At 41.7% G+C, this 26,886-nt stretch overlaps 1 protein-coding gene across 1 annotated transcript; it reads left to right on the plus strand.

Annotated features, from left to right (window-relative positions):
- The first annotated feature begins 394 nt into the window (after window positions 1–394).
- Window positions 395–24,165, plus strand: shisal1b (shisa like 1b). The gene is made up of 5 exons (XM_012842419.2): window positions 395–801; window positions 12,614–12,800; window positions 15,965–16,178; window positions 17,844–18,176; window positions 23,189–24,165. Coding segments are annotated over exons 2-5 (615 nt in total). The 5' UTR covers window positions 395–801; window positions 12,614–12,733; the 3' UTR covers window positions 23,190–24,165.
- The last annotated feature ends 2,721 nt before the right edge of the window (window positions 24,166–26,886 follow it).

The following is a 26,886-nucleotide window of genomic DNA, read 5'->3' on the forward strand; positions in this document are numbered from 1 at the left end:
TCCTTTGTATTCTACATTAATTCCATAATTTTGCATTTAAATATTCCTATTACAAGCTTTAGTGATTAACCACTATTAATAACAGTACATTTGTGCGATTCATTAATTATTTTGTAATCAATTGACGGCACTAATCAACACATAGATTGTTCAATGGATTCCAAGGAAGATTACACAAAAGGGTGAGCCTGATACGTGCGCGCACACACACACACACTCAAGTATTTCCCCAATGTGGAGAACAAATCAGTTGAGGTAGCAGTTGACCATGTGCTTCTGTTCCATCATTTTATATTATCCTCTCATGCACTCACACCCTCTGTCTCTCTCACTCTCTCTCTCTCTCTCTCTCTCTCTCTCTCTCTCTCAGATACACACACACGCACACAACCCACACCGGACTCTCATGTGCGGTCTCTCCCTCCCTCTCACCCTCTCTCCTCCCCCACTCTCCCCTCCCTCTTTCCTCTCTTCACTCTCTCTCCATCAGTATCGCCTCATCTTTTTGCGTGCGCTCAACCGTTCTCTTTCTCTTTCACGCTGACTTTTGCCGTGCTCTCACGCTACTTGGATACAACACTGAGGATCTGGAATAGTGTTCTTTTTCCCCTCTACTTCAGCCTCTCTCTTTTTCCCTTTTATGAGCTGGTGGCTTTCATCTCCCTCCCGTGAATGAGCAGGATGTTTTTGGTTTGTTGCGACGAGTGGTAACATGAGATGCACAAGCATGAAGCGAGTGAGGAGTAATTGACTGGAGGGAGAAAAGCAGGGAAGACCCTCTCCCAAGGAATCTCTACAGAGGTGAGTGGAACGAGACAGTCACTCAGAACAAAGAGGGCAATCCCCACTCTATCACCAACCTTTGGTAACCCCTGTTGAAGCTCTTTGCTGTTTGTTTCTCAAGTTTTGCGTTAAGTCTCTTTCCCTCTGCTATTAATGTTTATATTACAGAATGGTTTCTTCTTCGTTGTAAATGGATGAATGTCCTGACAGCAAGAACATTATGAACCTTGGGCTCAAATGAAAAGTTTGTCTTGAATGGCTTTGGCAGAACTCAGTGTTTTCTTCTGAATCTCTTCTCCCCTCAGCGCTCTCTTTTAAGTTCCATAAATCAGTTCATCTCACTCTCTGTTCTCTCACTTGGTTTTGGAATTCTGTCTGATATCCAGGTGGACTTTGTTTCTCTCTCGCTCTGTCTCTCTTGCTCTCAGTATCTTTCTCTCTCTTTTCCTCTACTTTCCCTGCGCTCGTGAGGCAATTAAATGGGATTGGCAAGCAGCATTGGTAACTTGGAAACAGGCATGTGGGGGTGGGCTGTAGCGCATGAGGGGATTTTAAAAGGAAAATAAAAGGAAAATCCCTCTGTGCTCCACTGAGGCAGCCCTCTCCCAGACTAATGATATTATTTTACACACTGGCGTGTGTGTGTGTGTGTGTGTGTGTGTGTGTGTGTGTGTGTGTGTGTGTGTGTGTGTGTGTGTGTGTCTGTCTGTGCATGGCGTGTGTCTATGAGCATGGCATGTGTGTGGGACTTTGAGATTTATTGACTGAAATTAAAACCGATGTTCTACATATTTGTTTGCTTTGCTGACCTCAGCTTATTTGCGTCTGGGTTTTTGTTTGTGTATATGTGAGCATGGGCACGGGTGAATTTGAGAGTGGGTGAAAGCCCAGTTCTGAGTGGATTTGGGCGACGAGTCCATTAGCAGTAATGCATCATCACAGCAGAGTGACCCTTCAAGGTTAATTATAATGAAGTAATTGTTATAAGTAATACATTGATATTCGGAAAGAGCCATCGGTTAGGTCGATGTGAGATCTGCTTTTGCATTCACTGCATACAGCAGAGGTGAGAGTGATCACGTTTCAGTCAGAGGTTAGGCAGCACTTTGCGTCTTTGGTATTCCCCTGGTACTCTGACACTGGGGGAATTATTTAATGAGAATTTTCCTTGAGGCACACGCCAGGGAGTCCACACAATAAATGGAAATTGTATTAAAGACAGTGAGTTGAGTACACTATGCTTATGCTGAGTTGAGCTTTTGTCCTTATATGCAGGTATAAGAAAGATATTTTGTAATTGATCAGCTCATATAATTAGGTGTGACATAAAAAAAAAGAAAATTTGACTAAAAGTTGTTGACAAACATTTTGTCCTTAATTTGGTAAATATGGGATACATATATTTGACCTATTTCTGCTCTATGAATATGTGTGATCCTCCAACTTTTTCTATGGTCCCATGAGTCGCTAAACAATAGTGTCTACCTTGATTTGAGGATTGCATTGGTTGTTATTAGGTGTTAAGTTTTAGCCTGGCTAAGGATGGCAACTGTAGCTGTGACGGGTGGTAGAGATTGACTAGACCTTTGTGGAATCACTAATCTGTCCTGTGTCATGTCTTCTGTGGAGAATGTACCAACAGACAAACAGCACAAGGTGAGATGTAGAGTGGGAGACATAGAGTGACGCAGAGATAAGATAGGTGAGGTGAGAGGGGACAAACATTCCCACTGTGCCTCACAAGATACACTTGTAGGACAGGGTTCTGTCCTTGTGGAATTTCAAACCACTTAGAGGCTTTCAGGGTTCATACAAACAAGTTTACAACTTACAAATGCAGTCCACGATTTGGTTGTCAGCTTCGCGAAAGGTTGTTGATATTTGAGCTCATCAGCAAATTACACTTCTCCCGTCCGTGCTCCTGAAGCACCGTATTGATTGGCTGGGATTTTTTATGCCTTGGTCCAAGCTACTATGTTTGTTTGTTTGTTGTGCATGAACACCTGAGTTGTTATGGCAAACATTGAACGGACAGCTAAAGGACTGTTTAGCTGAATTAGACAAAAAGTTTGGGATAAGAATCATGGACCGCACCTTTAACTTAGAAACTAACCTTTAACAAGAAACTGAAGTTCTTGCTGCCGAAGGACCTCTTGTGCTTTGGGTAAAACAGTAATTAATTTATGTGTTCATGCAGCCACCTGTTGTGCTGAAAGTCAAAGCTCCTTTTCTCCATAAAGCAAGTCTGCATTCTGGTGCTTGATTCACCTTGGCATGCCTCTATAAAGGCAAGGCTGTGAAAGAAAATGCATCAGATTTACATTCTGAGGAATATCTGTCTGTAAAGTAGAGAATTATTCTGTAGTCTGCCTGAGACCCACATTCATTACCATTTTATACAAGTGAATTAATGCATGAACCTGCCCTGTCTGACGGACAGCTCGACTAGTATAAGCTGAAAAACTAGAACAGGATTCTTGACCTGATTTAGGATCCTAATAAATGTTAACAAATGAAGAAGTTGGTGCACAACAGTCCTTCACCCACTGAAATCACAACAGTCCTTCACCCACTGAAACCACAACAGTCCTTCACTCACTGAAACCACAACCGTCCCTTCACCCACTGAAATCACAAAGGGCTTTCCATTTAGAAAGGCTCATCTCACTGTCGATATCAATTACCTGCCAAGACCACCCTCTTCACTAGCCAAGACCAAACGTGTCATTACAGAAAGTCGGTTCCTTGCCTTTTGGTTGTTGGTGACCCTTTGATTGATCGCTTGCCCACTGTCTTCCATCACAGTACTATCCTACACAGCAGTGGACATGTGCCAGAGAGTATGATGCAATGCTATTTTGTTTCTCTTTTTCTCATTTCTGTGCATTAATCTGAGCAGGTTGTATAAAGGCAGTGGTCCAATAAAGATGATGATCTGCTATTACAGCAGATGAATGGCAGCAATCTGTTGCTCTGACATATAGGAATGATTTTGTGAATGATGTGAAACATGTAGCTGTAACGTTTTTGAGGAAAAAGAGAAGGCCTTGGATGACAGCCAACACCAGAACCGTGAGCCAGGAATCGAGGCGTTTGTTAACAGGAGGTGACAGTTAAGCAGAAGACGCCATTGCTTCACCCCTCGCACCATCCCGGGAATGTTGTTATTCACCGGACTGGCTCTCAGTAAGAGTGTGACTTGACAGGCGCTTTCCTGGAGGTGTGAGTGAAGTGCAGCCTCTAGGATAGGCGCAATCAATTTTTTTTAATCTTTTCAGTCGGACTGCATACTCTTAGTTCAGTTCAGGTTATATGCACTGTTAATTACTAATCATTTTAGTAACAGTGCACTTTGTCTCCAGACAGTCAAGGCCTAACCCCCTGACGGCAAACATAGAGATGAGAATGGCAAGGAAAAATGTGCTTACATGAGATTTTCTTCACCCCTTTCAGAGTTTCCACTTGATGTGTCTAATGAGAAGGTCTTTTTAAATCTTTAAGGCTAATCTTTGGAATCTTTTAGGCTACAAATTAATTTTAAATGCAAGACACTCTCTGTAAAGAGAGAAATTCTATGTTGAATCATGTAATTCGCTGTCTAGAATCTCTTGCGCGAAAACCCTTTGGTGACTGAAAGATTTCTCCTGGACTGCAAGGGGTTCATTTGAAGGCTAATAGCTAAATGGTTTCCAGAAGGGTTTTGTGAACTTTGAACCTTTATGGGTTCTTCTATGGGATCAGGCTGGACCCTTTTGTACACAGACTTCTAATATATTTCAAGTGAAATATATACAACACCTTGGCAGTGAAACAAGTAATCTATCAAGTTAGTAAATGCACCAGTTCACATTGTGTGTTTGTCCTGCAAGTGTCCTGTCCTTACATTTTCCCACAAAGATTCTGACAGTGTTGTTTACTACATCAGTTCTTTCAGTGCATTTCTTGTGTCAGGTAACTGTTATTCAATACAGATAATACAGGGAAATACACTTAAATGTTTGGAAGAGCAAGTGCTTTGAAATGAAAAATAAACAAATGAGTGTGTTTGACGATGTGAACGTTATTAAACAATATGAGTATGTTTTCTGCCGTGTGTGGCTGAGCCAGTTGTTTGTGACTGTCAGAGATTTGAAATCAGGTGTGGCATTTGGATGCTGTAGTTATTTGTATCTCAGGGAACATAGCATATGATATAAGAATATGTAGCAACACACAGTTTGATCGTTTTAAATCTTTGACTCGACAATCATTTAAAAAAATATACATTTTTGGTGTCATTACAGATGTCTGATCTTTGAAATATTTGATTATTTTTAAGTCAGCAGGCTTTTTGTATGGTAAACCAGCATGCAGTTCCTGATACAGTAAATAGCATTAGGGAAAGAAATGTCCCCCAAAGTGGATACTGATCTAATCATGGAACAAATCATATCAGGCAAATCGTGTTACATCAATTCATCCCTTAGTACACTTGCAGATTTGCTCTTGCAAAATCAGTCAAAAAGAGCCTATCATAAAGTATAGGCCTAACCTACATAATAGCCAATACTCAAGCTCTATATTTATAATAAGTATTCTGTGCTTCAGATTGTCCATTTACAGTGCATATCACTATACCCCTATACAAACTCAAGCCCCTAAAGAATCACCTGTCGTTTTCAGCTGTACCTGTTAATTTCCTCCATTAAACAAATACAAAAAACAACATCAGTAATGCATAACCATGCATTTCAAACATCCCCAAACATCTGACCATGTCTCCGTCCAGGGATCCCAATTTAACCATGTATGATGATAATCTTAACCTTTGGGAATTAAAAAAGGAACTGTTACTATAGTCCTCACTTCCAAGAGCACCCCCACACACACACACACACACACACACATACACACACCATTCACAACCAACAGAAATGAGTATTGATTGTAATGACTACAGCATATTCTGCATCATTATTCAATTCCAACAAGAGCAATATGAGTGAGGAGGGAAGGTTTCTCAGTCTTTTGAAAACCACATGCTATAGTCCTGGATGTATAATCAGTGCTTTCATGTGCAGTCTTGAGGGGCTGCCTTGGTTTTATATATTCAAGCCTTTACACACGAACCGTGTTGTTGTTAACCATGAATAAGAAAACCTGTTATACAACATTAATGCCAGCATGAAATAATTCCATGAGAAGTCTGTTATTAGTAGATCTAGTAATATGTGTCTCACTTCCTTTACTGAACTAGGAGGGTATAATTAACATTCAAACAAATATCTGGGCAAGAGCGTGACAGTAAGTAGGAAAACATTATAAAAAAAAACATTCAAAAGTTTAATAAAAATTAAAAACACATTACGAAACAATAAACTGGAACCCAGTAATCAAGAAATAGTGACCTAAAAATTTAAACAGACACGGATATGAAATAAGATTGTAAGGTAAGATATTCATGCCCTTCCTTGGATTAACAAGCTGTTCATTCTGTTCTTCCATTTCCATTTTTCTTCTTAAAATTATGTTTTGTTTTATTATGTTTTGACATCTAATGAAATTAAATAAAACTATTAAGAATCCGAAATGAATGAAAAAGCCCTGAGCCCCAACAAATGGAAGCAGACACAAGCATAGCGTTGGTACTGGTCCAAACCAGCATGAGACACTGGCCATTACCATCATTACTGGACTCCGCGGAGCCCAACGGGCTGGTCCAGGAAGAAAATCCATTTTTGCCATTTCCTGTCACAATTAGTCTTCCATCATCTCCATTAGTACAGTAAGTGCATCAAGCATCATCTGTTTCCCACAACACAAAAGGCAGCCGGTGTACTCCGGAAAGATGCACAGTGACACAAGCCTGATGCAGTGCCAAGTACACCATAGTTAAGACCATAGAGATCCTCCATTTCAGAACATCTGGCCACTCCTACCGTGTCAAGCTTTTCTTTTCTGCATTTCGAGCGCACAGAAATTCAGTCACTTGTCGTTTTTTAGACATTGTTACAGATAAAAAAATGAATTCAAGCGTTTGGTGAGTGTGTAGATTAATGTGTGTCATGACACTTGTAACCACTGGACAAGGAGAACCGTGTGGTATTGTCTGTCTTGTGTTACGTGGCACTCATACAGTACCTGAACATGTGCTCTAAAGCTTGGGAGACTGAGAAAGTCTCACCGTTGTGTCTGTCACACTCCATTCATTCATTCCTTGTTATTCATAAGAGACAATTATACACTCTATGGTTACAGGTAGATAATACAGCATGTCATGGTCTTTCATATCCTTGTGTCGGCATGGGTTAGATGATAGTTGAGTTATGGCTTATATAATGTTGTAATATAATACATTCCAATCCCTGGCCCAGTCTGTGCCCCTGATCTCATAATGAATTCAATGTATTTGACTTCAGTGGCAGTCTCATTAGAAACCGTTCAACCACATGCATATTTGTATCGCTTTGGAAAAAAAGGGGGTACGGAGAGGAAGTGGTTCTTTAATTCTCTGTCAGAAAGAAGTATTCATAACAGCTTAGCTTAAGCCCCCTGGGTGTTCTCAGGTATGGACCCGATAATGAGTTCATGGATGCAGAAGGAGTTAAGGGCGAAGACACTTGCACCTCTTAAACCTGTAGGGAGGAATTCTGCTGATTAGACACCAATGAGCAACATAGGTTGGGAAAGGTTTAAAATACAATGGAAAAAAAACTATGAATTAACCTATGATAATACTGTTAAGTAAAATGACAATTCACTAAACACAAAACAACAAACGTAATTAGGTAACACTGACTTTTTAATTCAGACAAGCTGAGAGTAACCTGCTGTATGTGTTCTTTTAAATAAAACATTGTTTTTCTCTGAGCTAGCATAGAGAAAAATAGACATGCCTCCAGCATCATCCTGGTTGATTGCTACTTCTGCTGATGTTGTCAACTTAACAAAGCGCTGAAAAGGAAAACAGGATTTGCCGACAGCGACAAAAAGAAGATCATATTTTGTAACACTCTTTCTATAGAGTGTGCAGCAACCCCGCGGTGCTCAAACTTTTTTTCCCCACAAGAGACAGATTCTCAAGTATATACATATGTTAATTGCTACTTACTGCAAACTAAGGCAAGAACATTTCACATTTTTGTGTGACATCAGGTTTCCAAGGAAACACCACAGTACAGTGCCTTGCGACTGGTTGGCTACCAGATTTAATCATGTTCTTTTGAAAGGATTCGAGTCGTTGCAAAGGCTCTGAGCTAGTCCTGACTTTGTGACACACCTTATCTGCACAGATAAACAGAGTGAAGTGCTCATTGTTTCAGTGTTCAGAAGCAATTAATTCAGTCGAATTATGATGCCGCTCTTTGAAGACACTTTTGAGTTCTGCTGTTCAAACATTAGTCCGTATGCCATCTGTAAACTGAGCCTTGGCCAGCAGATGTGTTGTTACAATATATATATACTGTATATATAAACTGTGTTGTATATCTATAAAACAACAAGGCCATACACCTGTTGTGCAATAATCGTATGATCTCTGCCTCCCTCTCTGCTGTTACAATGGGGATACTGTGTTAAGGAGAGTGAATGATTGTGTCATCAAATAACGATGAGTTAAATGGATTGCGATGTTCATTTTTTTCCTTGCAATTAAATGCCTCCCCTGCAGAATTGAATTGGTTTACACAGATTACCAAGCGTCAGCATGAGGGCAGACATGACTGAGCGACGTAGCAGTTGGGAGAAGCTGAAAGAAACAAGTGCAACTTTGTTTACGCATGTCAGTCTTGTAATGTACTGCCTTCCAGTCGATTCGCAGAAAAAGGGCCATCTCTGTCATGCCCCACAGATACCCCTCTGAGATCTCTAGCAGGCCGAGGCCATTTCACACACACCAGAGCGAAAACATCAGCGGAGGACTGTCATTAAAGTCATTACAACCCCCCCACCCTACACAGACTGTATGCCCAATGGCGGTCATTACATCAGAATGTTAATCAAGTGATGGCTCTCAATCTCACGGATCACCGCAAAGTTTTGTGAAGCTGTAAAAAGCCAATAAAACTTAATTTGTACAGACAATGTTCATCCATCAGGGGCAAATGGCGTCATCATAAGACACGCGGGGGGGGGGGGGGAATGGAAGTTAGTTAGAGGGCCCTTGTCCCCGCCTGGAGGTAAATATTACTGAGTGACATCCTCTTGGGGGAGGTGACTGACGGAGACTCATCATGATGGATGTCTTGGGCTGAGCTGGAAGGTCATTTGTTAACCCAAAAAAAAAACAGTCAAGAAGACTAGAATGTAGGCCAGAACTGCACTCGAGCGTTCCCACAGTTTCTGACACGTCCATATCCATGTAAGAATGATTCGACTCCCTCTTGGAAGGTAGTTTCTGACACATCCATATCCGTGTAGGAATAATTTGAATACTTCTCAGAGGGCTTCTCAGTGTCTGAGCATTGGAAACTCTTGATTGCTCCGATCCCCTTTACTCCACCGTTCCAGATGACAGATCTTTACATAATAATAAGGACTGATACAACGAAAAATAATAGAGGCATTAATAGTCATATTTTTTGACAGGTTTTCGGAGAGCAGAGCCACAGGGTCATTAGCATAAGTGTTTTAAGCTTTGTGTTTCTCCTGTTTCAGTCTTTCCTTTAATCTGTAGATAACCAAAATAAGTCCCTGAGCTACACCTCCCTCTGACAGAACTAGGTCTCTCGTTTCATTGCAATCCTTACTTTATTTGTGGCTGATGTAATTGGTGAAATCCAACAAAACATGAGCATAGCTAAGAAGAATGCACACCTGCAAGTGCATTATATATAAATAAAGTAAAGTAAGCTAATATGTTATGAAATTATACATTTGACATCAACAACTGTGCATTCAGTATGCTTTCTCACTATAAGGCTCTTAAAAACTAAAGAATAAAGTCAAGTAAGTTAATATGTTATGAAATTTTACATTTGACATCAAAAACTGTGCATTCAGTCAGTATGCCTTCTCACTGTAAGGCTCTCAAAAACTAAAGACATGCACTGCATGCAGCCCATGAAAGTAATGCTTGTCTGCATCACTCAGTAGCCCCAGAAACATTTGCAATGAAATTGCTATATTCATCTAAACTTCAAAAGTAATTTTATAAATCTGCTGTGTTTTTACACATTAACCACAGAAATCAATGCAATAATATTGCAGAATAAAAATGTCATGCTAGATAAAACATTACAAACATTACAAAATTACAATCCCTCTCGAATTGTCTTTGACTTGATTAAAGACAATCTGCTCCTGACTCCTGAAGTCATTTGTCATGCACCTACCAAAACAAGTGAATTGGAGAAGATATATGTCCGGATGTGTGTTTGGATTTGCTTGGTTGCAGGTGAATCTCATTATGTAAACTCCCCCAGCCGGAATTCATATCTCATATGTCATGCCAGCACATCCAGGATACAATGCCTCACTCATTCTACCGCAGACTTAAGTACACCAGACACATGGCAAGACTATCATGCGAGGCTTTTCAGGGAATCTCCTAATAGTCCAGGCAAAATAGCGTTTTACGGCAGACTAATTGTAAAAGAATTTTTTTCAGCATAGATCATTTCTATGAGGTGTCCAGAACAACATACTAAAAGTCCTAAGAAATCCTAGTTGAGGAAATATGTTTAATTCTCATCAATCTGAGATGTGTGCTAATAATGCATTGCAAAAATACACCTCAAAAATGTAATTTTTTTCCTTTACTCCTATCAAAATGAAACTTTACACAATGAAAGTACCCATGGAAAGTAAAACAATTTGTATTACAAGTTTCTTTTGAAATTAATTTGTATATGCAAATGAGCTATACACTAATCGAATATGCCCAAAATACATCCAAATAGGCTTATTTTTTTCCTTTACTCCTACCACAATAAAACTTTACATAGTAAAAGTATACATGAAAAGTAACTTTTTTTGTATTACAAGTTTCTTTTGAAATTAATTTGAATATGCACATGAGCTCCACACTTATTGAATATGTCCATAGGCAGAAACACCTTCATATGTATGACAAATACATCGGCCCAATCTTCATCCAATCATCCTACTGCCAATGGGAGATGGCAATGCTGCTTTTAGACTGGCCTCTAACCTGAAAACTGCCTGGCTTGGTAGTACCTGCCAGGGGTATGGTGTTTCTGCCTATGCAATTAGGACATATTCAATAAGTGTGATGCTCATGTGCATATTTAAATTCATTTAAAAAGAAACTTGTAATACAAAAAAAGTTACTTTTCATGTATACTTTTACTATGTAAAGTTTTATTGTGGTAGGAGTAAAGGAAAAAAATAAGCCTATTTGGATGTATTTTGGGCATATTCGATTAGTGTATAGCTCATTTGCATATTAAAATTCATTTTCAAAGAAACTTGTAATACAAAAAAAAATTACTTTTCATGGGTACTTTCATTGTGTAAAGTTTCATTTTGATAGGCGTAAAGGAAAAAAATTAAATTTTTGAGGTGTATTTTTGCCATGCATTATTAGCACACATCTCAGATTGATGAGAATTAAACATATTTCCTCAACTAGGATTTCTTAGGACTTTTAGTATGTTGTTCTGGACACCTCATAGAAATGATCTATGCTGAAAAAAATTCTTTTACAATTAATTCTATTATTGGCTCCAAAAAGGGTTAATTTGCCTGGCCTATAAGTTCATGCTGATGAGCAACGAATAATGTGTGTTTTAAAGGTTTAACGGAAACCCCAGTCCCCTTTCACGGAAACAAAGAACTGTCAGTCTGGCTGCCTTGAGTTGCACCCAGGCAGCTAAAGATGCTGCACACTAACAAGCCTCTGGAGAGCCAAAGCACTTGCCTACCTCCTGAGGGGAAATGAGCAAACATAAAGACACAATGACAACAAAGCACTCTGTGATTGGAGAAACCCACTCCACCAGAACCATCTGATTTTTTTCTGTTTAGTAAAGAATTACATGTGGTAGAGTATGGTGTTGAATGTACATTTGACCAGAGTTCCATCAGAAATGTGGCTGGTAAGAAAGGGTAGACAGTGCGGGGGGAAATATCAGCTACCTCTAATTTATTCTTCTGTTCCTTTCCATCCTCCTCCATCCTTTGAAGACCCCCTTCCCTCATTCAGTGAAGATTTATATAGGGTGTTCCTTTGGTACAGCTGCTCTCAGAGATAATGATCACAGCTACTAAAAACCAAAAATAGTCTCTGCTATAAGCTCCGTACTGTCTCTGATAGTTTGTGAAACTTCGACAGAATGCTAATTCCCTTGTTGGAATCAAGTATCACTCACATCTGTGTTTCATCACCAACCACTGAACACGCACAGCAAGGTGTACACAAAACAATTACTAGTAAGAGATTCAGTTGCAAATTACTTACCGAGTGATGTAACGCTGGCACAGTTAAATCCAAACTGTGGAACGTAATACAGATGAGGTGCTTACTATACAGACCAATACGACAGATTAGACAGTCAAATCCCCAAAGCAAGTGATGGTTTGTGTTTTGCCATACATATCACTGAGCTCAAAACTGCTTCAATATCTGACACGCTATACTGTATTACATTTTCACCACAGCACATGGGTGGTGTCCTTTCGGGCGGCCTTTATCAATGACAGACATGACTATGTGATACATCATTGTCTATGAATGTTAGATGGATGGAGCAGCGTGTGAAATCCTATCCCCCAGTCATATTCTGTGGGGTGAATGTTAAGGAGAACTGATTCCTGAAGTGAGATATGTATCACAATGTTAATCGTGTGTAATGCCAGCTGGGTTCCTGACCTTTGACCTCTGCTGTTCAAGGTGGACTGACGTCTCACTACAGCAGTCATGGGTGGAGCCAAGCAGAGGTAGAGCATGATGTTGGAGTTCAGCTAAAGCAGCCCAGCTCTTCATCCTCCGCTGCTGTGTGGGGAAAAGAAGATGACTATCACCAGCCAGCAGTCCTTCAATGTCCTGGTTGTCATCTTTCTTCTGCTGTGTACTGCAGGTGAGCTCAGAGTTTGTGTAGCACACACACACACACACACACACAGACACACACAGACACACACACACACACACAGACACACACACACACAGACACACACACACACACACACACACACACACACACACACACACACACACACACACACACACACACACACACACACACACACACACACACACACACACACACACACACACACATCCACTGAATTCACACAATCTCCCAATCTCCCATTTGTTGCTTAGCCCTCTCTGCCCTGCAGCACACTGGCTGTAGTTTTTGCTAGGTGCATTCTGAGTCACTGTCACCGTTACACATTACAGGTCAGGATGAACATTTACCAGTCCTCATCATGATGTTCCTTTGGTTGCCATGCAGTATATCAACAAATTCCAATGACGGCGTGTCACGAGAAACTATTTCAGTGTCATAAAATAGTCTTCTGTTTAGCTGAAGTGACTTAGAGCCAGTTTGCGAATTTAAAAGGCTGTTTGAACTGAGCACTGATCAGTTTGGAAAACCGAAAAGGTGCTTCCTCCAAAAAAGGAGAGGAAATGCAGCGGGTAGGTAAGTGCATGGCTTTATTTTGTAACTACAGTAGTAGCACTTAACTTTTCCAGGAATTCTGCCCAGTGCACTCAGGCTGTGGAGATGGTGAGGAGTAAATATCACAAAGTAAAACACGGACTCTCAATTATTTATGCTTGTGATGATTCAGGAGATACTTTGCTTAAAAGCCCAACATCCCCTTGGAAAGGGGGAAAGGGAGGACATACAGGCAGTGAGGTACTATAGCAAATGCATTAGCCTGAAATATACTGTTACTCTGTTTAGAAGCACTTGTATGGCCTATGTTGTTCATATGGGCTCTGAACAGTAGCATTCATGTTGAATAGAGCTGATTTAAAGTTAAACCTACTAATACACAGATCATCAGATCGATGCATTGCTATTATCAGTGTTGTCATTCGATTAATGTGAAACAGCGTAAAACATACATCATTGCATTGCTTTAAAAAGCCCCCCCACAGACTGATTCCTTCAGAAAAACTAAACGTTACCTCAGATGAGACCTAAAATCCCCCAAAGCAAGACTGGTTTATAGTTGTGCCATAGTCAAAACAAGCTCAAATCCTTTCCCAGAGAGACATGCCAAATATCTGGCTCCAAGATCCCTTCTCCCCATGGGGAGGTTATGCCCTCAGCATTTCCCTACATAAATATTTAAGATTATGTGTAATATGTTTCCCATTGTAATACAGAAGACATTACATCATTATTCAGTTAATTATTTTGATTGAAAACAGCATTACAGTGCTATCCCACCACAAATGATGGGTATCCTATTGTGTCCCACTGGTTTACAGATTGTCAAGTGGATGCAGGCCTAAATGTAAACTGTAGTTTTAATAGTGTTCTGAAACTAGACAATCGCTAACTCAAGACATCAACATGGAAGCAACAGGAGCACTCCTGCTCTTAAGGAAACAGCTGTGTTTTATCAAAACACTTGAGATGGGTCTTGCCCTTCTCTCTCTGTTTCCTTCCTCTTGTACTTGCTCTGCTGAATAATGCTCGATGAATAATGTAAGATTCGTTTGATTGTAGCACATTATCAGCACCTGCGCATTACATTATTAATCTCACTGTGCATCACAGCAATTGTTTCAACCCTCAGTCTTTGATAGGGGGATTTGATATTGATAGATATGTAGATTCTTTGTTGTAATACATATGCATCATTGTTTTTAGAGTACACTTTCATCCCGTTGCCCATTTAACCTCATGTGAGAGCCTGTAAACGAGAGAAAACACCTGGTGTCGTGTTGTTTGTAATCAGTGTCTCGACCCTCCAGAGTTGCATAGCATTGACTTCAGTATAGCTGCTTCACACACTGGTTCTCTTATTGAACAGGGTTTGAAAACCCACTCCATTGAGTGAGTGAGTGAGTGATGCTCGGGGCTTCCGGCTCCTGCTGCATCCTCTTGTCTGACCTGCGTCTCCCCATGTTCTCATCTAAATGCTAATGACAGCCTGTCCCTCTCACTGTGCCGGATCAGTCACTCCAGAAGAAGCAGACAAGCTAATTGTGCGTAAGCAGGCGAATGCGCCCGCAGATTAGACTCTTATCGGGATTCTATTGGTGAGGCATAACAGCAAGAAAAGCCGGGGTGTTACCGAATGTTCTTTATGATCGTGTGCTGCTCTGTCTCAAAACATGCTGACGAATTTTGTCAGCCATGAGCCAAAGGAGAACGGAAGAAGCAACCACACTGTAACTTTTTAATGTTTTTGTTTTGCTGCCTGAAAGCCAGCTTGCCGTGTCCATCAACTCCACCGGTGGTCTCTATTGTGGATACATTGAGAGCAGACTGCTCAGCATCCATGGTGCAGTCTCAAATAAGCATAGTGACATTAGACCTACTGGTCTTTCAAACAGTCAGTCTTGTCAAAACTCATTGTGGGCTCTCACCATCAACGGAAATGTGATTATTCTCTTTCAACAATCTCGCAGGAAGCATTATGTTCTCAATGATCCCATTGTCTTAGTTCAGTGAAAGGACAATCAGATTAGAAGACGAACGCAGGACAGAGAGAGAGCTTTTCTATTTGTGTCATTAGTAATCAACTGAATGCTTTTGTCTTCTGTAATGTTCTTATTTATTGCTCCTGATACGTTGTGAAAGGGTGCCAGTGGTTTTGTCACCCAGCAGCAGCTAGCAGTGACGTCTCAGTCAGTCTGTGTCATTCACACACATTCAGATCCATTTCCTTGGTTCATTTCACAGACAGATTGGTAATTGCTGATCATCTCCAGGCGTCTGGTCTGCCAAGTGATTTTCACACGGCTTCAATCAATGTGGAATAATCTCTTTCATCATTTCATCAGATCATGAGGTTCCTGCAAGATGATTGTGCCAAGAGGCATGTCTATGGTTAGATGAGCCTTGAACACAAGTTGTAAGATATTAAAATAAAACAGAAGACATTTTAAGCATTTATTCAAACCTACCTATTTGGCCCATTTATTTTTTGGAGATGTATAGAAATGTGTTGTGTAGTTGTGAAGTGATAATCCCAGCAAAACTGAACTTCGTGCATAACCAGTTAGAGAGACTATGTCATATTGTAAATTATTTGTTATTTTCTCTTCCCATAGCTCTGTCAGCACATTTCCGGGTGTGCGAGCCGTACACCGACCACAAGGGGCGTTACCACTTCGGCTTCCAATGCCCGCGTCTCTCCGACAACAAGACCTACATGTTCTGCTGTTACCATAACAACACGGCTTTCAAGTATTGCTGCAATGATACAGAGTTCCAACACATCATGCAAGTCAACTTGACAACAACCCCTGATGGTTATTCTCACAAGTGAGTGTCAACTGAAAACAGTGAAAATAAATAAAAAAGACAACAAAGAGCTTCACTGCCTCCAGCATCATGATGAATGCCTTTTTTTTTTTACCCTTATAATGTTTCTGTCCTACTTCATTTTTAACCCCACAGATCTAAATATGGTATTTGCTTACAATTATATTGCCGTGAGAAGTTCATAAGCCTCTGCTTTCCCAGTAATTGTGCCTTATGAATAAAGTACTTCTACAAAGCACTGAGCCGTGAAGGAATTGAACAGTTGATCCCTTAGGTTTCAACCCGCTCAGGGCAGCATAACATTTGCTCCAATAGACACATGTTGAGCAGAGCTGCGGTGAAGCAGGGCGAAGCCCCTGGCAAAACGCATGCACATCGACCCACACTAATGGACTCGGTGGCCGACCACGCTGCCCTTAAGCATTAAGCCAGTGTCCCGCTAAGCCTGCTGGGGAGCTGATGCTCTCGAGTGCGGTCAGCGGGCCTGCGCCTGTGATATTTACCACTGGCCTCAGGTCAAATCGCCCATGTAGTCACATTGACTCAGCTCAGTGGTGTCAAAGACAGTCCACACGCTAGAACTCAAGCAAATACACTGCACTTATTTATAGTTCAAACTCATTTTCAGGTGTCAGGTAGATTTCCTCAGAATGACCCAGTATTATGACTGATCCCACTTGACTGTGAAACATTTCACCAGCTCATTTACTCAATTCAGTTGAATGCCAGCTGCAAAGTCATTTCATTTGACCTCAGTAAAGTGCTTACAATCTGTTTTGTAGAGCGTACGTAGATTCACGAAGCATAACTCGGCCTTGAGACCTTCTTCATTTCCAACCAAAAAAAATCAATGAACGGGCCATTTCATGCTGATTAGTCACAAATATTTACGGCATCCTTGAGGCACGACAGAACACGTACACATACACACACATTATCTCATAGGAAGGCATTTGTTTCTGCCTAGGAGAATCCCTTGAGGTATAATCAGTCATTCTTACTGCTCTAAGTGTTTTTTTCCTAAACTACTTGACATTCATTCAGCAGTTGTCTCTGGAGGCTTGCTTAATGAAGCCATTGACCTTAAGTCACTAAAGTTACCATATTTTAGTTCAAACAGTGGGTCCACTGAAGCACAGAGGAGTGCTCTCTATCAAGATAACCTAGAACTAGAACAATTAAGCGTTCTCATACCCAGAGCCATGTTCCTATGACAACACATCCTCCCTCTTGTATCCTCAGCCTGGAACACATAACCAATTTGAACATTTGCATTGCTCTTGAGCTGGACTGGTTACAGATACTCTTACATAGCATTGTCCTTGTGTTTGTTTTGCAACAGTTGACATTTTCAGTAGAGAACTAAAAAATTCCCCTCAACCCTAAGGCCTCTTGGTTAGTAAAAGTCAACGACAAGGCAGAGCAGGTGTTACGAGTTGAGTAGGTGTTCCCCACGGCTCATTGTCTCAGGGATTCATCACTGGGCTCATAGAATTTAAAAATAATTTAATTCTAATAATGGAAAAAGTTATAAACAAACAAATTGAAAATGATGTTTCCCTGCCGTCTCCCTTTATTGGTAATGTTAATATTTTACAGGGAAGGATTTAGTGAAATAGGAAAGCAGAAACATTTTAACCCTGTTAACTCACCTCCCTTCCACAGCAATTACACAGCCCTGATTGGCGTGTGGATCTACGGCTTCTTCGTCATGGTGCTGCTGGCTCTGGACTTTCTGTACTACTCAGCCATGAACTACGAGCTGTGCCGGGTCTACCTGGAGAAGTGGGGGCTGGGTGGCCACTGGCTCAGGCACGCCAGGAGCCAGTGGAAGAGCCCAGCGCAGGAGGAGAGCGGGCCTCAGACCCTGGTCCTGCCCCAGTCCACAGCCCCGTGCCTCAGCGCGGGGACGGGCCCTTACTCCCACCCCAGACACAGCAGCCCCAGAGGAGACTCCCAGTGCCCCACGCTGCTCCCCCTGCACACAGCGGACGCCTGGTGAGTCAGCAAGCGCCTTACAGCTCTCTCACTATTATGACATCTGCCAGCCGCTGTAAACAGCGCGGAGACTCAGCCAAACGAGCCTCCTCAGAGAGACCTGCCAGTCGGCAGAGGAACAGCAGGCACATACAAATACAGGTTTGTAAATAGGGTTTCGTCTTGCAGATGACAGCTGATGAGCCATGGTTGTTTTTACGTGGCACTGATGATCCGATCTTTTGATCGACTGACAGTTCAGCCTTGGATCCAAACCATGTGTACATGAAGGAGGCCAACTTTGAAAAAAAAGCCTGAGACCACTAAAAATACTTCCAAATATTGCCCTAGATTACATTGTTTTGGAGCTTGTCTAAACTTTTCCGAGGCACTGACATGGGTTATTTTTTTCTATGTTAAGTATCTTAAAAAGGTAACTGGCCTGTTTTTGTTTGTCTAAAAATAAAGATGGAGGGAACTACATTGATCACCCATTGATCACCCCTAAATTAACTTGCCAGTAGACCAAACATGTTATTTTCAAGTAACAGACTTTGATTTCCCAATGTACTAAACTTTTGTCTCAAAGCAAATTGTCTCAGACACTCAGGCGGGCTGCATACCTCGATATTTAGACACTGTATAGAAGATTGAAAAGAAGATTAGGCTATATTAGAGATGTCACTGGGGTCTATCGTGTGCTTCATAAACTCACGGTCCTTTCCTCTCCTCTCCTCTCCTCACCTGTTCAACTCTGCTGCAAACGTGACACTGTTGCTAAGTTATAGTTGCCACAGAGCTACAACAGCCCAACGCCCACTGGCAAGATGAACAATCTTAGCATCATTAGCTTAGGCTTCAACCTTCATGTCTGCCCTTCTTATCAATAATGCCATTTGTTTAATTTGTGTCGTCATACAGAGACCTAATCTAAAAGACAGGGTGAGTTGTTGAAAACACATGCATACACACATCTTACATGTGCATATGAATATAAACATATACCATTCATAAACATGCACTCTGTGCCTCTCTATGCCTACACATACACGTTCTTTACTCTACTTCACTCTCACAGACACCTGCACCATTCACACATTCACAAAGAACAGTAGTGTTTGTCCACAAGTAGTAGCAATGAGCTGTCATTTCCTCAAATTCCACAATAATCATTAAATCTTTCCAGCCCGGACCAAAATCACCTAAAATTGCCACATAAAAAAAACATTTATTGGAAACATTCATAAAATGTTTATTATCATGAGCATGGCAACATATTCAATTTACAATTTAAAGGTTATCAACCATATTTTGTTCGCACATCCTAATTTTGTGCCCTACATCTTAATTTAATTACATACATTTGCATTACTTTGCATCTGATTAACAACTACAATAATAAAAAACTCTTCGCATATTTTATATTTTAGTAAAAATTAAATGTATATGATATGAAAACTCAGATCAATACAAGAGTGTACACCATTTGGAATCACAAGAATAGTCAGATTTGTATCTCTGGCATATAAAGAATATATCAGATATGCCTTCTGAATGCAAAGACAGTGTGTGACCGAACATCTGTCAGCCTTGTCAGTCTCCCACCATAATATGAGAGCCCTCAAGTGAGATATGCCAAAAAAGTATCATCATTTCAAGCATAATATACTTATTTCTGATTCTCTAACACGACACAGAGTGCTGTATATTTCCATCTCAGACACTCGCTCGGTAGGGGTTGCCCAGCTGGCCACTGTGGAGAACTACGGGCTGTTCCTTGCTGCCAGACAGCTCGACTGGAGGTCTATGATATATTAATGAGAATAGAGAGTTGACAAATGGGCCTGAGACCCTGGCTGGACAGAGGAAGTGGGGAGAGTCCCAGCGCGGATGAGAGGGCTCAGGTTGTACTGCTGACTCCTGAAGGCCTCCTCCCACTCACTGGATGTGCCTAATTAAGCTGGCCTGTGCCCTGCGGAGGAGCCTCGTTAGCTGTCCACAGAGTGCTGTCAGGCTTCCTGTCAATCCCCACAGGTCAAACAGCTGACGTAACAAAGGCACTTTCTTCCGCGAGGGTAGCAACATAGTGAGAGGCAACAATGTGACGTTGGCATCAAATGTATATTTAAAGATACGCAACCTTGATGGAAACCCAAACTGCCATAATCAGTAGTCGTTTGGGCAGACATGTCCGTAAGGTCAGCTAAAAAAGCGAGTTAGCTTAATACTATACCTCCGAGACAAATGCACATTTTATGGGCATCTGCCCTTAAGGAGAATCTGAGCTACTTCAGACAAACAATGCGTCACCAGATGGCCCTGTGTCAAATTGTCTGGTGAAAGTTATTTAAGAAGCACGGACGCCTGTCCCCTGAGAGCAGTGCACTGAGAATAGAGCTCACTCTCGGCGAGAAACATCTGCTTAAATGCAAAGAGATAGAAGCAGAGGCAGAGCCCATAAAGAAGGGGCAGTTTGTGAAAAAGCATTCAAGCTTAGGCTATTGTCCTTGGAGTGTTATCTGCAGAGAAGGGGACAGGATGGGAGGATAACTTTTTACAGATCTAATTTTTTGCATGGCCAGTGATATGTCAACTTTGCAATCATCCTACCTTAAATTCAGGTTCTCCGTTTTCTCATTTGTAGGGTGGACTTCAAACACATTTATCTAGCGCTGGGTTGAACTGCCATGAGGTTTGTCCTGGCATACTAAAAAGGAACATTTTTGGACTGAATTCAATTTGCTTTGGCCGCCCACATTTCACTTTGGAATCAGAGCTGTGTATTTCAATTGAGCCCCCATTTCAAGTAAGTGGGGATATACGCAGATAGGCATTTTTCTGTAAATCCACTGTCAGTGCGTGCTCTCTGAAGGCAGGTATTTTGACAACATGTGTTTAATTTCTAATACCCAATACATTTGAATGCATAGCTGAGAGGAGGGGGGGGGACTTTTTTTCTAGAAATTATCATACACAGGGGACTATTCAGCAGCCCTTTCCACAACAGTAAACACAGCTGTTCCTGGAATCCCACAACATATTGCTTTAAAGCATTTTCCTTTGAATTATTTAACAGTCTGTCCTTTCCAGAGACAGGCCCAGTCATAACTTGTGAGAGTGGGTGAGGGGGTGGGGGGGTTCGGGGATACAGGCTAACTCATGCCACATTCTCTTCTTCCTCTTACTAGCCCAGGGCTAAAACTTCCATCACTCCCATGGCAAGGGGTTGCACATGTCAGACAGACACTTGGGGGATGACCTGGATACAGCGCGGGCTTTGCTAGGGAACACTCCGCTATTCTTAGAGCGGCTCGCTGACCCACTGAGGGTTCCTGTTGAACTCTCCCCCACCAAAGCAGAGCAGTGTGAGAACAGAAGTACAACTCCAGTGAGGCATTGTTTTTGCAGAGAGGACGGGCCCATCACTTTGTTTTACAGTCTCCAAGTGAAGTGTGTTAAATAAAATGAATACCTCCCAAAGCAGTTTCAGCGTGGTGATGGACATGTTGATGGCGAGAGTTGCGAGTCGAATGCAATCTCGTTTGTAATTGGCAGAGGGCCCGGCCCACTTTGGACGCAAGCCCAGCCCAGTGCAGCATCACCCGTTGGGTGGCACTTCATCACAACTCAGCCAAGGACTCCTGTTAGCCGAGAGATTGCAGATGACACGGCATCTGTCACAATACTCATCTAGCCCTGTCGAGATGTGGCTAATGGTTTGGCCATTACCTGGTCAAACAGCAGTTTGTGTTCATCTGGCCACTCCAATGCTACGCTAGCCCTGTATGCCAGCATCACGCCAATGGGTCTGCTCTATCATTTAGGACACGCCACAAATGTCAGCGTCTCCTGACATTTACAGAGACCGCTGTTTGACTGCCCCTGATGAACTGCCATCCCCAGCTCTGCGTTGAATTGACCCCGTCACACTGTACGTCGTGTTTTTATTAAGAGATATAACATTTTACCTGTACACATCTGTGCTGGAAAAGCTAAGCTGCTCTCACAACAAAATGTTCCTGCTGTTAATTGACAGTAATTTGGCGGCTGAGAGCCCAGGTGGTCAGTGACTCAGTCGGGCATTGGCTAAAATGTGTGTGACCGGGTTTTGGAATGGGGTGACATTTATGATGTCCTTTACACCAGAGTGGCTGCCAGAATAACTCGGAGACGCAATCTAATGCTCTCAAAGGAAAGGTCAGAGCTCCAGGTGTCCACGCTGAAAAACCCTCTGGGCTCTTATTTCGTTGATGGGCAACTGGCAACGAGCAGAGCCATGAGCAGAGTCTGCTGTGCATGAATTAAAGTTAATTTAATAATTTGGCAAAGTCATTTTGCTTATTTAATACCATCGGCAAGATCCTAAGCGCAAACATGGGTCCTTCATTTCCCTCTAATCAAATTAGGGCCCTCTGTGTTACATGTCATAGGGGGAATAAAGGCTTGTTCCTGCGGCTATTATTTCTACCCTTGAACTTTACAAATAATTGCTCTGATTAGTGCATATTTTAAAGAATATTATGACAACACAGTCAAATTGTTGATCAGGTTTTCATCAGTTGAATTCTACTTGAGTGGAATTGTACTTGAGGCTAGTACATTATGTACATTAATATAATGTACTCATGTGCTCATTATTCATGCTAGTTATTTGTGCAAACTAATGTGTGCTTGTTATATCATACATAAGCCTATATGATGTAGATGTTCACGCTGAATCGGAGCTGCTGAAACCGTCACGGTTGACGGCATATCTTGTAGTAACCAAATTGTGAAATTAGTGTGGTCTATCTTGTCTGTGGCCAATTTAGGGAGTAACACAATCCACATTTTCAGCTCATTACGAGCAGTGATCTGCTAAAAGGTTGGTCAATGGAGGAAGAATACTGTGCCTGATCTGAATCTGCATTAAACGAGTGAAGAATGCCCAAAATATCTGTGAACATGATGTTGTCTGTTTGGTTTGTACCCTGTATCACTCAGTTCTTGCAGTACGCTCCTCCTCACCACCTTCATGTTCTATCTTATCACAGACTGAAGCCATGACGGGGTACCATCTATTGCTCAGCAACAGAGAGCAGTATGGGAAAAATAAAGGTCAGGTGGACCCTGGACTCCTTTTCTCCATTCCACAAGACCTCTGAAAATCAGAAGAAAGTACGAAGAGACGGTGGCAATATGGACATGAAGAAGGACAGCTCTCCGGTGGAAAAAAGAGGACAGTAAAAGCTGTCCCTCCCACCATCACAGGCCCACTGATCTACTTCTCATGTCTCACAACCCCTCGATGACTGCTGTTTGTGTCCCCAGAGATGGAGTTGGCCGGGTTCCTGAACCACTGACGATGTGTTTGTATTGTTTGCACTGCTGTATGACCTACTAAGGTTTAGAGTCAATAGCTATGTAGCTGTAGGGGTAACCATGGCTTCTTTGTATTATTGTCGACTAGTCAGGGAATTGTATGAAAGGCAAATACCTACGATGTGTGTGGAGTTTTGTTTAGTTTTGTTTAGTTTTGTTTTGAACCACTGTTGATAACCTTTTGAGACATGTAGTCTTTCTTGGGTAGAAGAACCATACTTTATTCATGGTGTACCCATGTGTTTGAGAGCACTTTTCGTTACTGAAATTAGGTCTGTTCTGCAATGCTGCAGCTTTGAGGGGAAACATAGTCATGAAACACACAGACAGGTCAGTTTCAGAATTGTCATAAAACACACGATCGTCAAAAAATACATTTTACTACTGAACATTTGTATCATGCATTGTTAAGTGTCAAGAAGTTTGTAGACATAATACTACTCCATGTCACACTGCCACCAAAGCAAGGAATTTAAGCACATTCACTTTAATCAGAACATAGGTAATTATACTGCTGAGAATGTGTATCCTTTGTTTGCACAGACAGAATTAGTTGATTTGGCAAAACGTGTTGGTAAACAACTGAGAGCACAACCAAGAAGTGTTTGTGACCTGTTGCTATGGAAATAAATTATTGAGTTAATCAGAACCATTTTGATTTGACATACTGAATGATTGCACTATTGCCTCACAAGTGTCTAGGTGTTGTTTAGTATTCACTTCTAACATTGAAACATGTATGGTACATTTCTCATCATTCCATCACCAGATCACAAGAGATTATCACCAGTGATTTGTCGCAGAGTTCACGGAAAGCAGGCTCATACAATTGTTTTAGTTCAATACGAACAGGAAATACAAAATAGTAAACACTGACAGATGATGTATCATTCAGGTGAAGAGGCCTGGGAAAATAAATGTAGCTTTGTTTTGATTTGACACAAACATCCAAAACTACAAATCATGTGGCCGAATAGGAAAATCTGTCAGAGCTATAATACTAATTCACCATGCAATCACTCCTGCTTACTCGCCATCTGTGTGCTTGTTACAGGCTTAGAGATAGCACTGAGTGTAAAGCTGAGCTCGAGAACAAAGACAGAGCATCTCTCGTCAGTGATGGCTTATGCAGGGGCAACTCTGCGAAAGAGAAGACTACTGTGGCATCAGAGAGCGCTCCTGGGTGATGGGGCTGAAGAGAGTGCTAGAGGGATCCTTCCATAGAGGGGGTCAAGAAGCATTTCACCACTGTTTTTGTGTGTGTGTGTGCGTGTGTTTGTGTGTGGTGTGTGTGTGTGTGTGTGTGTGTGTGTGTGTGTGTGTGGTGTGTGTGTGTGTGTGTATGTGTGGTGTGTGTGGTGGTGTGTGTGTGTGTGTGTGTGTGTGTGTGTGTGTGTGTGTGTGTGTGTGTGTGTGTGTTTGTGTGTGTGTGTAAGGACTAGATTCCGCTGCTCCTCGAAAGCAGAGCTTGAAGGCAGCATCCCCCAGCTGAGATGAGGTTTTCCCATCCTGGAAATAATTGGCCAGGAACAGTGTGGTGTGTGTGGTGGTGTGTGTGTGTGTGTGTGTGTGTGTGTGTGTGTGTGTGTGTGTGTGTGTGTGTGTGTGTGTGTGTGTGTGTTTGTGTGTGTGTGTGTAAGGACACCTGAGAAGAAGAGGAAGTGGCGGGTAGAAGACACAGGAAAAGGAAAGAAGAACATGTGATTTTAAGTCGATGCTTAAGAATTGTAGTTTTTAACATCTGAATGTAATGCAGGATTACCGCATACGTGTGTGCGTCTGTGTGTATTACGGTGAAGTAAACTGTTGTTGTGGTGGTGACGTGGATGTGGTGCCACTGCAATTATAACAAGGTGAAACCATGTCCAATATTTCCAATGTGCCCCAGTGAGTGTGTGTGTGTTTTCGTATGTGTTTGTGTTTTATCATGGGAAGTCGTTAGTAATTTTGTACAACCTGTAATTTGGGATGGCAAAAGAATAGTGTCTTATCATCTACCAGATTATGTGAAACAGGGCATTTCAGTGTTACGTTCACTCAGGCCTCAGGCTCGCAAGTGTGATGATTTGTAGTGATTAGAATTCTCCCATCAAAATTTGTGTCATGGTCCAACAGGACTAGCAATAACCTTCACCACAGCAAATTAAGTTAGATCCACTTACAATAGATAGGTTGTTAAAAAATACAGCTAGATTCCGCTGCTCCTCGAAAGCAGAGCTTGAAGGCAGCATCCCCCAGCTGAGATGAGGTTTTCCCATCCTGGAAATAATTGGCCAGGAACAGTGTGGTGTGTGTGTGGTGTGTGTGTGTGTGTGTGTGTGTGTGTGTGTGTGTGTGTGTGTGTGTGTGTGTGTGTGTGTGTGTGTGTGTGTGTGTGTGTGTGTGTGTGTGTGTGTTTGTGTGTGTGTGTGTAAGGACACCTGAGAAGAAGAGGAAGTGGCGGGTAGAAGACACAGGAAAAGGAAAGAAGGACATGTGATTTTAAGTCGATGCTTAAGAATTGTAGTTTTTAACATCTGAATGTAATGCAGGATTACCGCATACGTGTGTGCGTCTGTGTGTATTACGGTGAAGTAAACTGTTGTTGTGGTGGTGACGTGGATGTTTTGTAATCGTTTAGGAAGTTTCATAATTTCCCTATTCTCACTAGCAATACGATACAAACATTTTCTCTGGAGATTGACCAGTTGATTGATCGTTGAGTATAAATTAACAAATGGCAATTAGACGAGTAGTGTAAGTCAGGTCAGTGTCACATTGTAAGACATGGTCTGTGTCCTCACTGTCTCACACCATATGGCTGAAATGAGCACTGGCAAAATGTCAAATGCAAAGTGGATTGATATACACATAGTATATCGACCCATCCTCCCTCTGTGGCGGTGCAGAGACATGGTTAATGTTGCATTAGCTGCAGTGAGCAGGAGCACAGTGACATTGTTTGGTGCCACTGCAATTATAACAAGGTGAAACCATGTCCAATATTTCCAATGTGCCCCAGTGAGTGTGTGTGTGTTTTCGTATGTGTTTGTGTTTTATCATGGGAAGTCGTTAGTAATTTTGTACAACCTGTAATTTGGGATGGCAAAAGAATAGTGTCTTATCATCTACCAGATTATGTGAAACAGGGCATTTCAGTGTTACGTTCACTCAGGCCTCAGGCTCGCAAGTGTGATGATTTGTAGTGATTAGAATTCTCCCATCAAAATTTGTGTCATGGTCCAACAGGACTAGCAATAACCTTCACCACAGCAAATTAAGTTAGATCCACTTACAATAGATAGGTTGTTAAAAAATACAGCTAGATTCCGCTGCTCCTCGAAAGCAGAGCTTGAAGGCAGCATCCCCCAGCTGAGATGAGGTTTTCCCA

Source organism: Clupea harengus, chromosome 3, assembly GCF_900700415.2.
Source record: "Clupea harengus chromosome 3, Ch_v2.0.2, whole genome shotgun sequence".
Classification (NCBI taxonomy): domain Eukaryota; kingdom Metazoa; phylum Chordata; class Actinopteri; order Clupeiformes; family Clupeidae; genus Clupea; species Clupea harengus.

What these genes read in the sequence shown, in the direction of transcription:
- shisal1b (XM_012842419.2), top strand. Translation starts at nt 12,734, where the DNA reads ATGACTATCACCAGCCAGCAGTCCTTCAATGTCCTGGTTGTCATCTTT. An exon ending in TCTTCTGCTGTGTACTGCAG is followed by an intron (nt 12,801 to 15,964) that starts GTGAGCTCAGAG and finishes CTCTTCCCATAG; the next exon opens with CTCTGTCAGCACATTTCCGG. An exon ending in CCTGATGGTTATTCTCACAA is followed by an intron (nt 16,179 to 17,843) that starts GTGAGTGTCAAC and finishes TCCCTTCCACAG; the next exon opens with CAATTACACAGCCCTGATTG.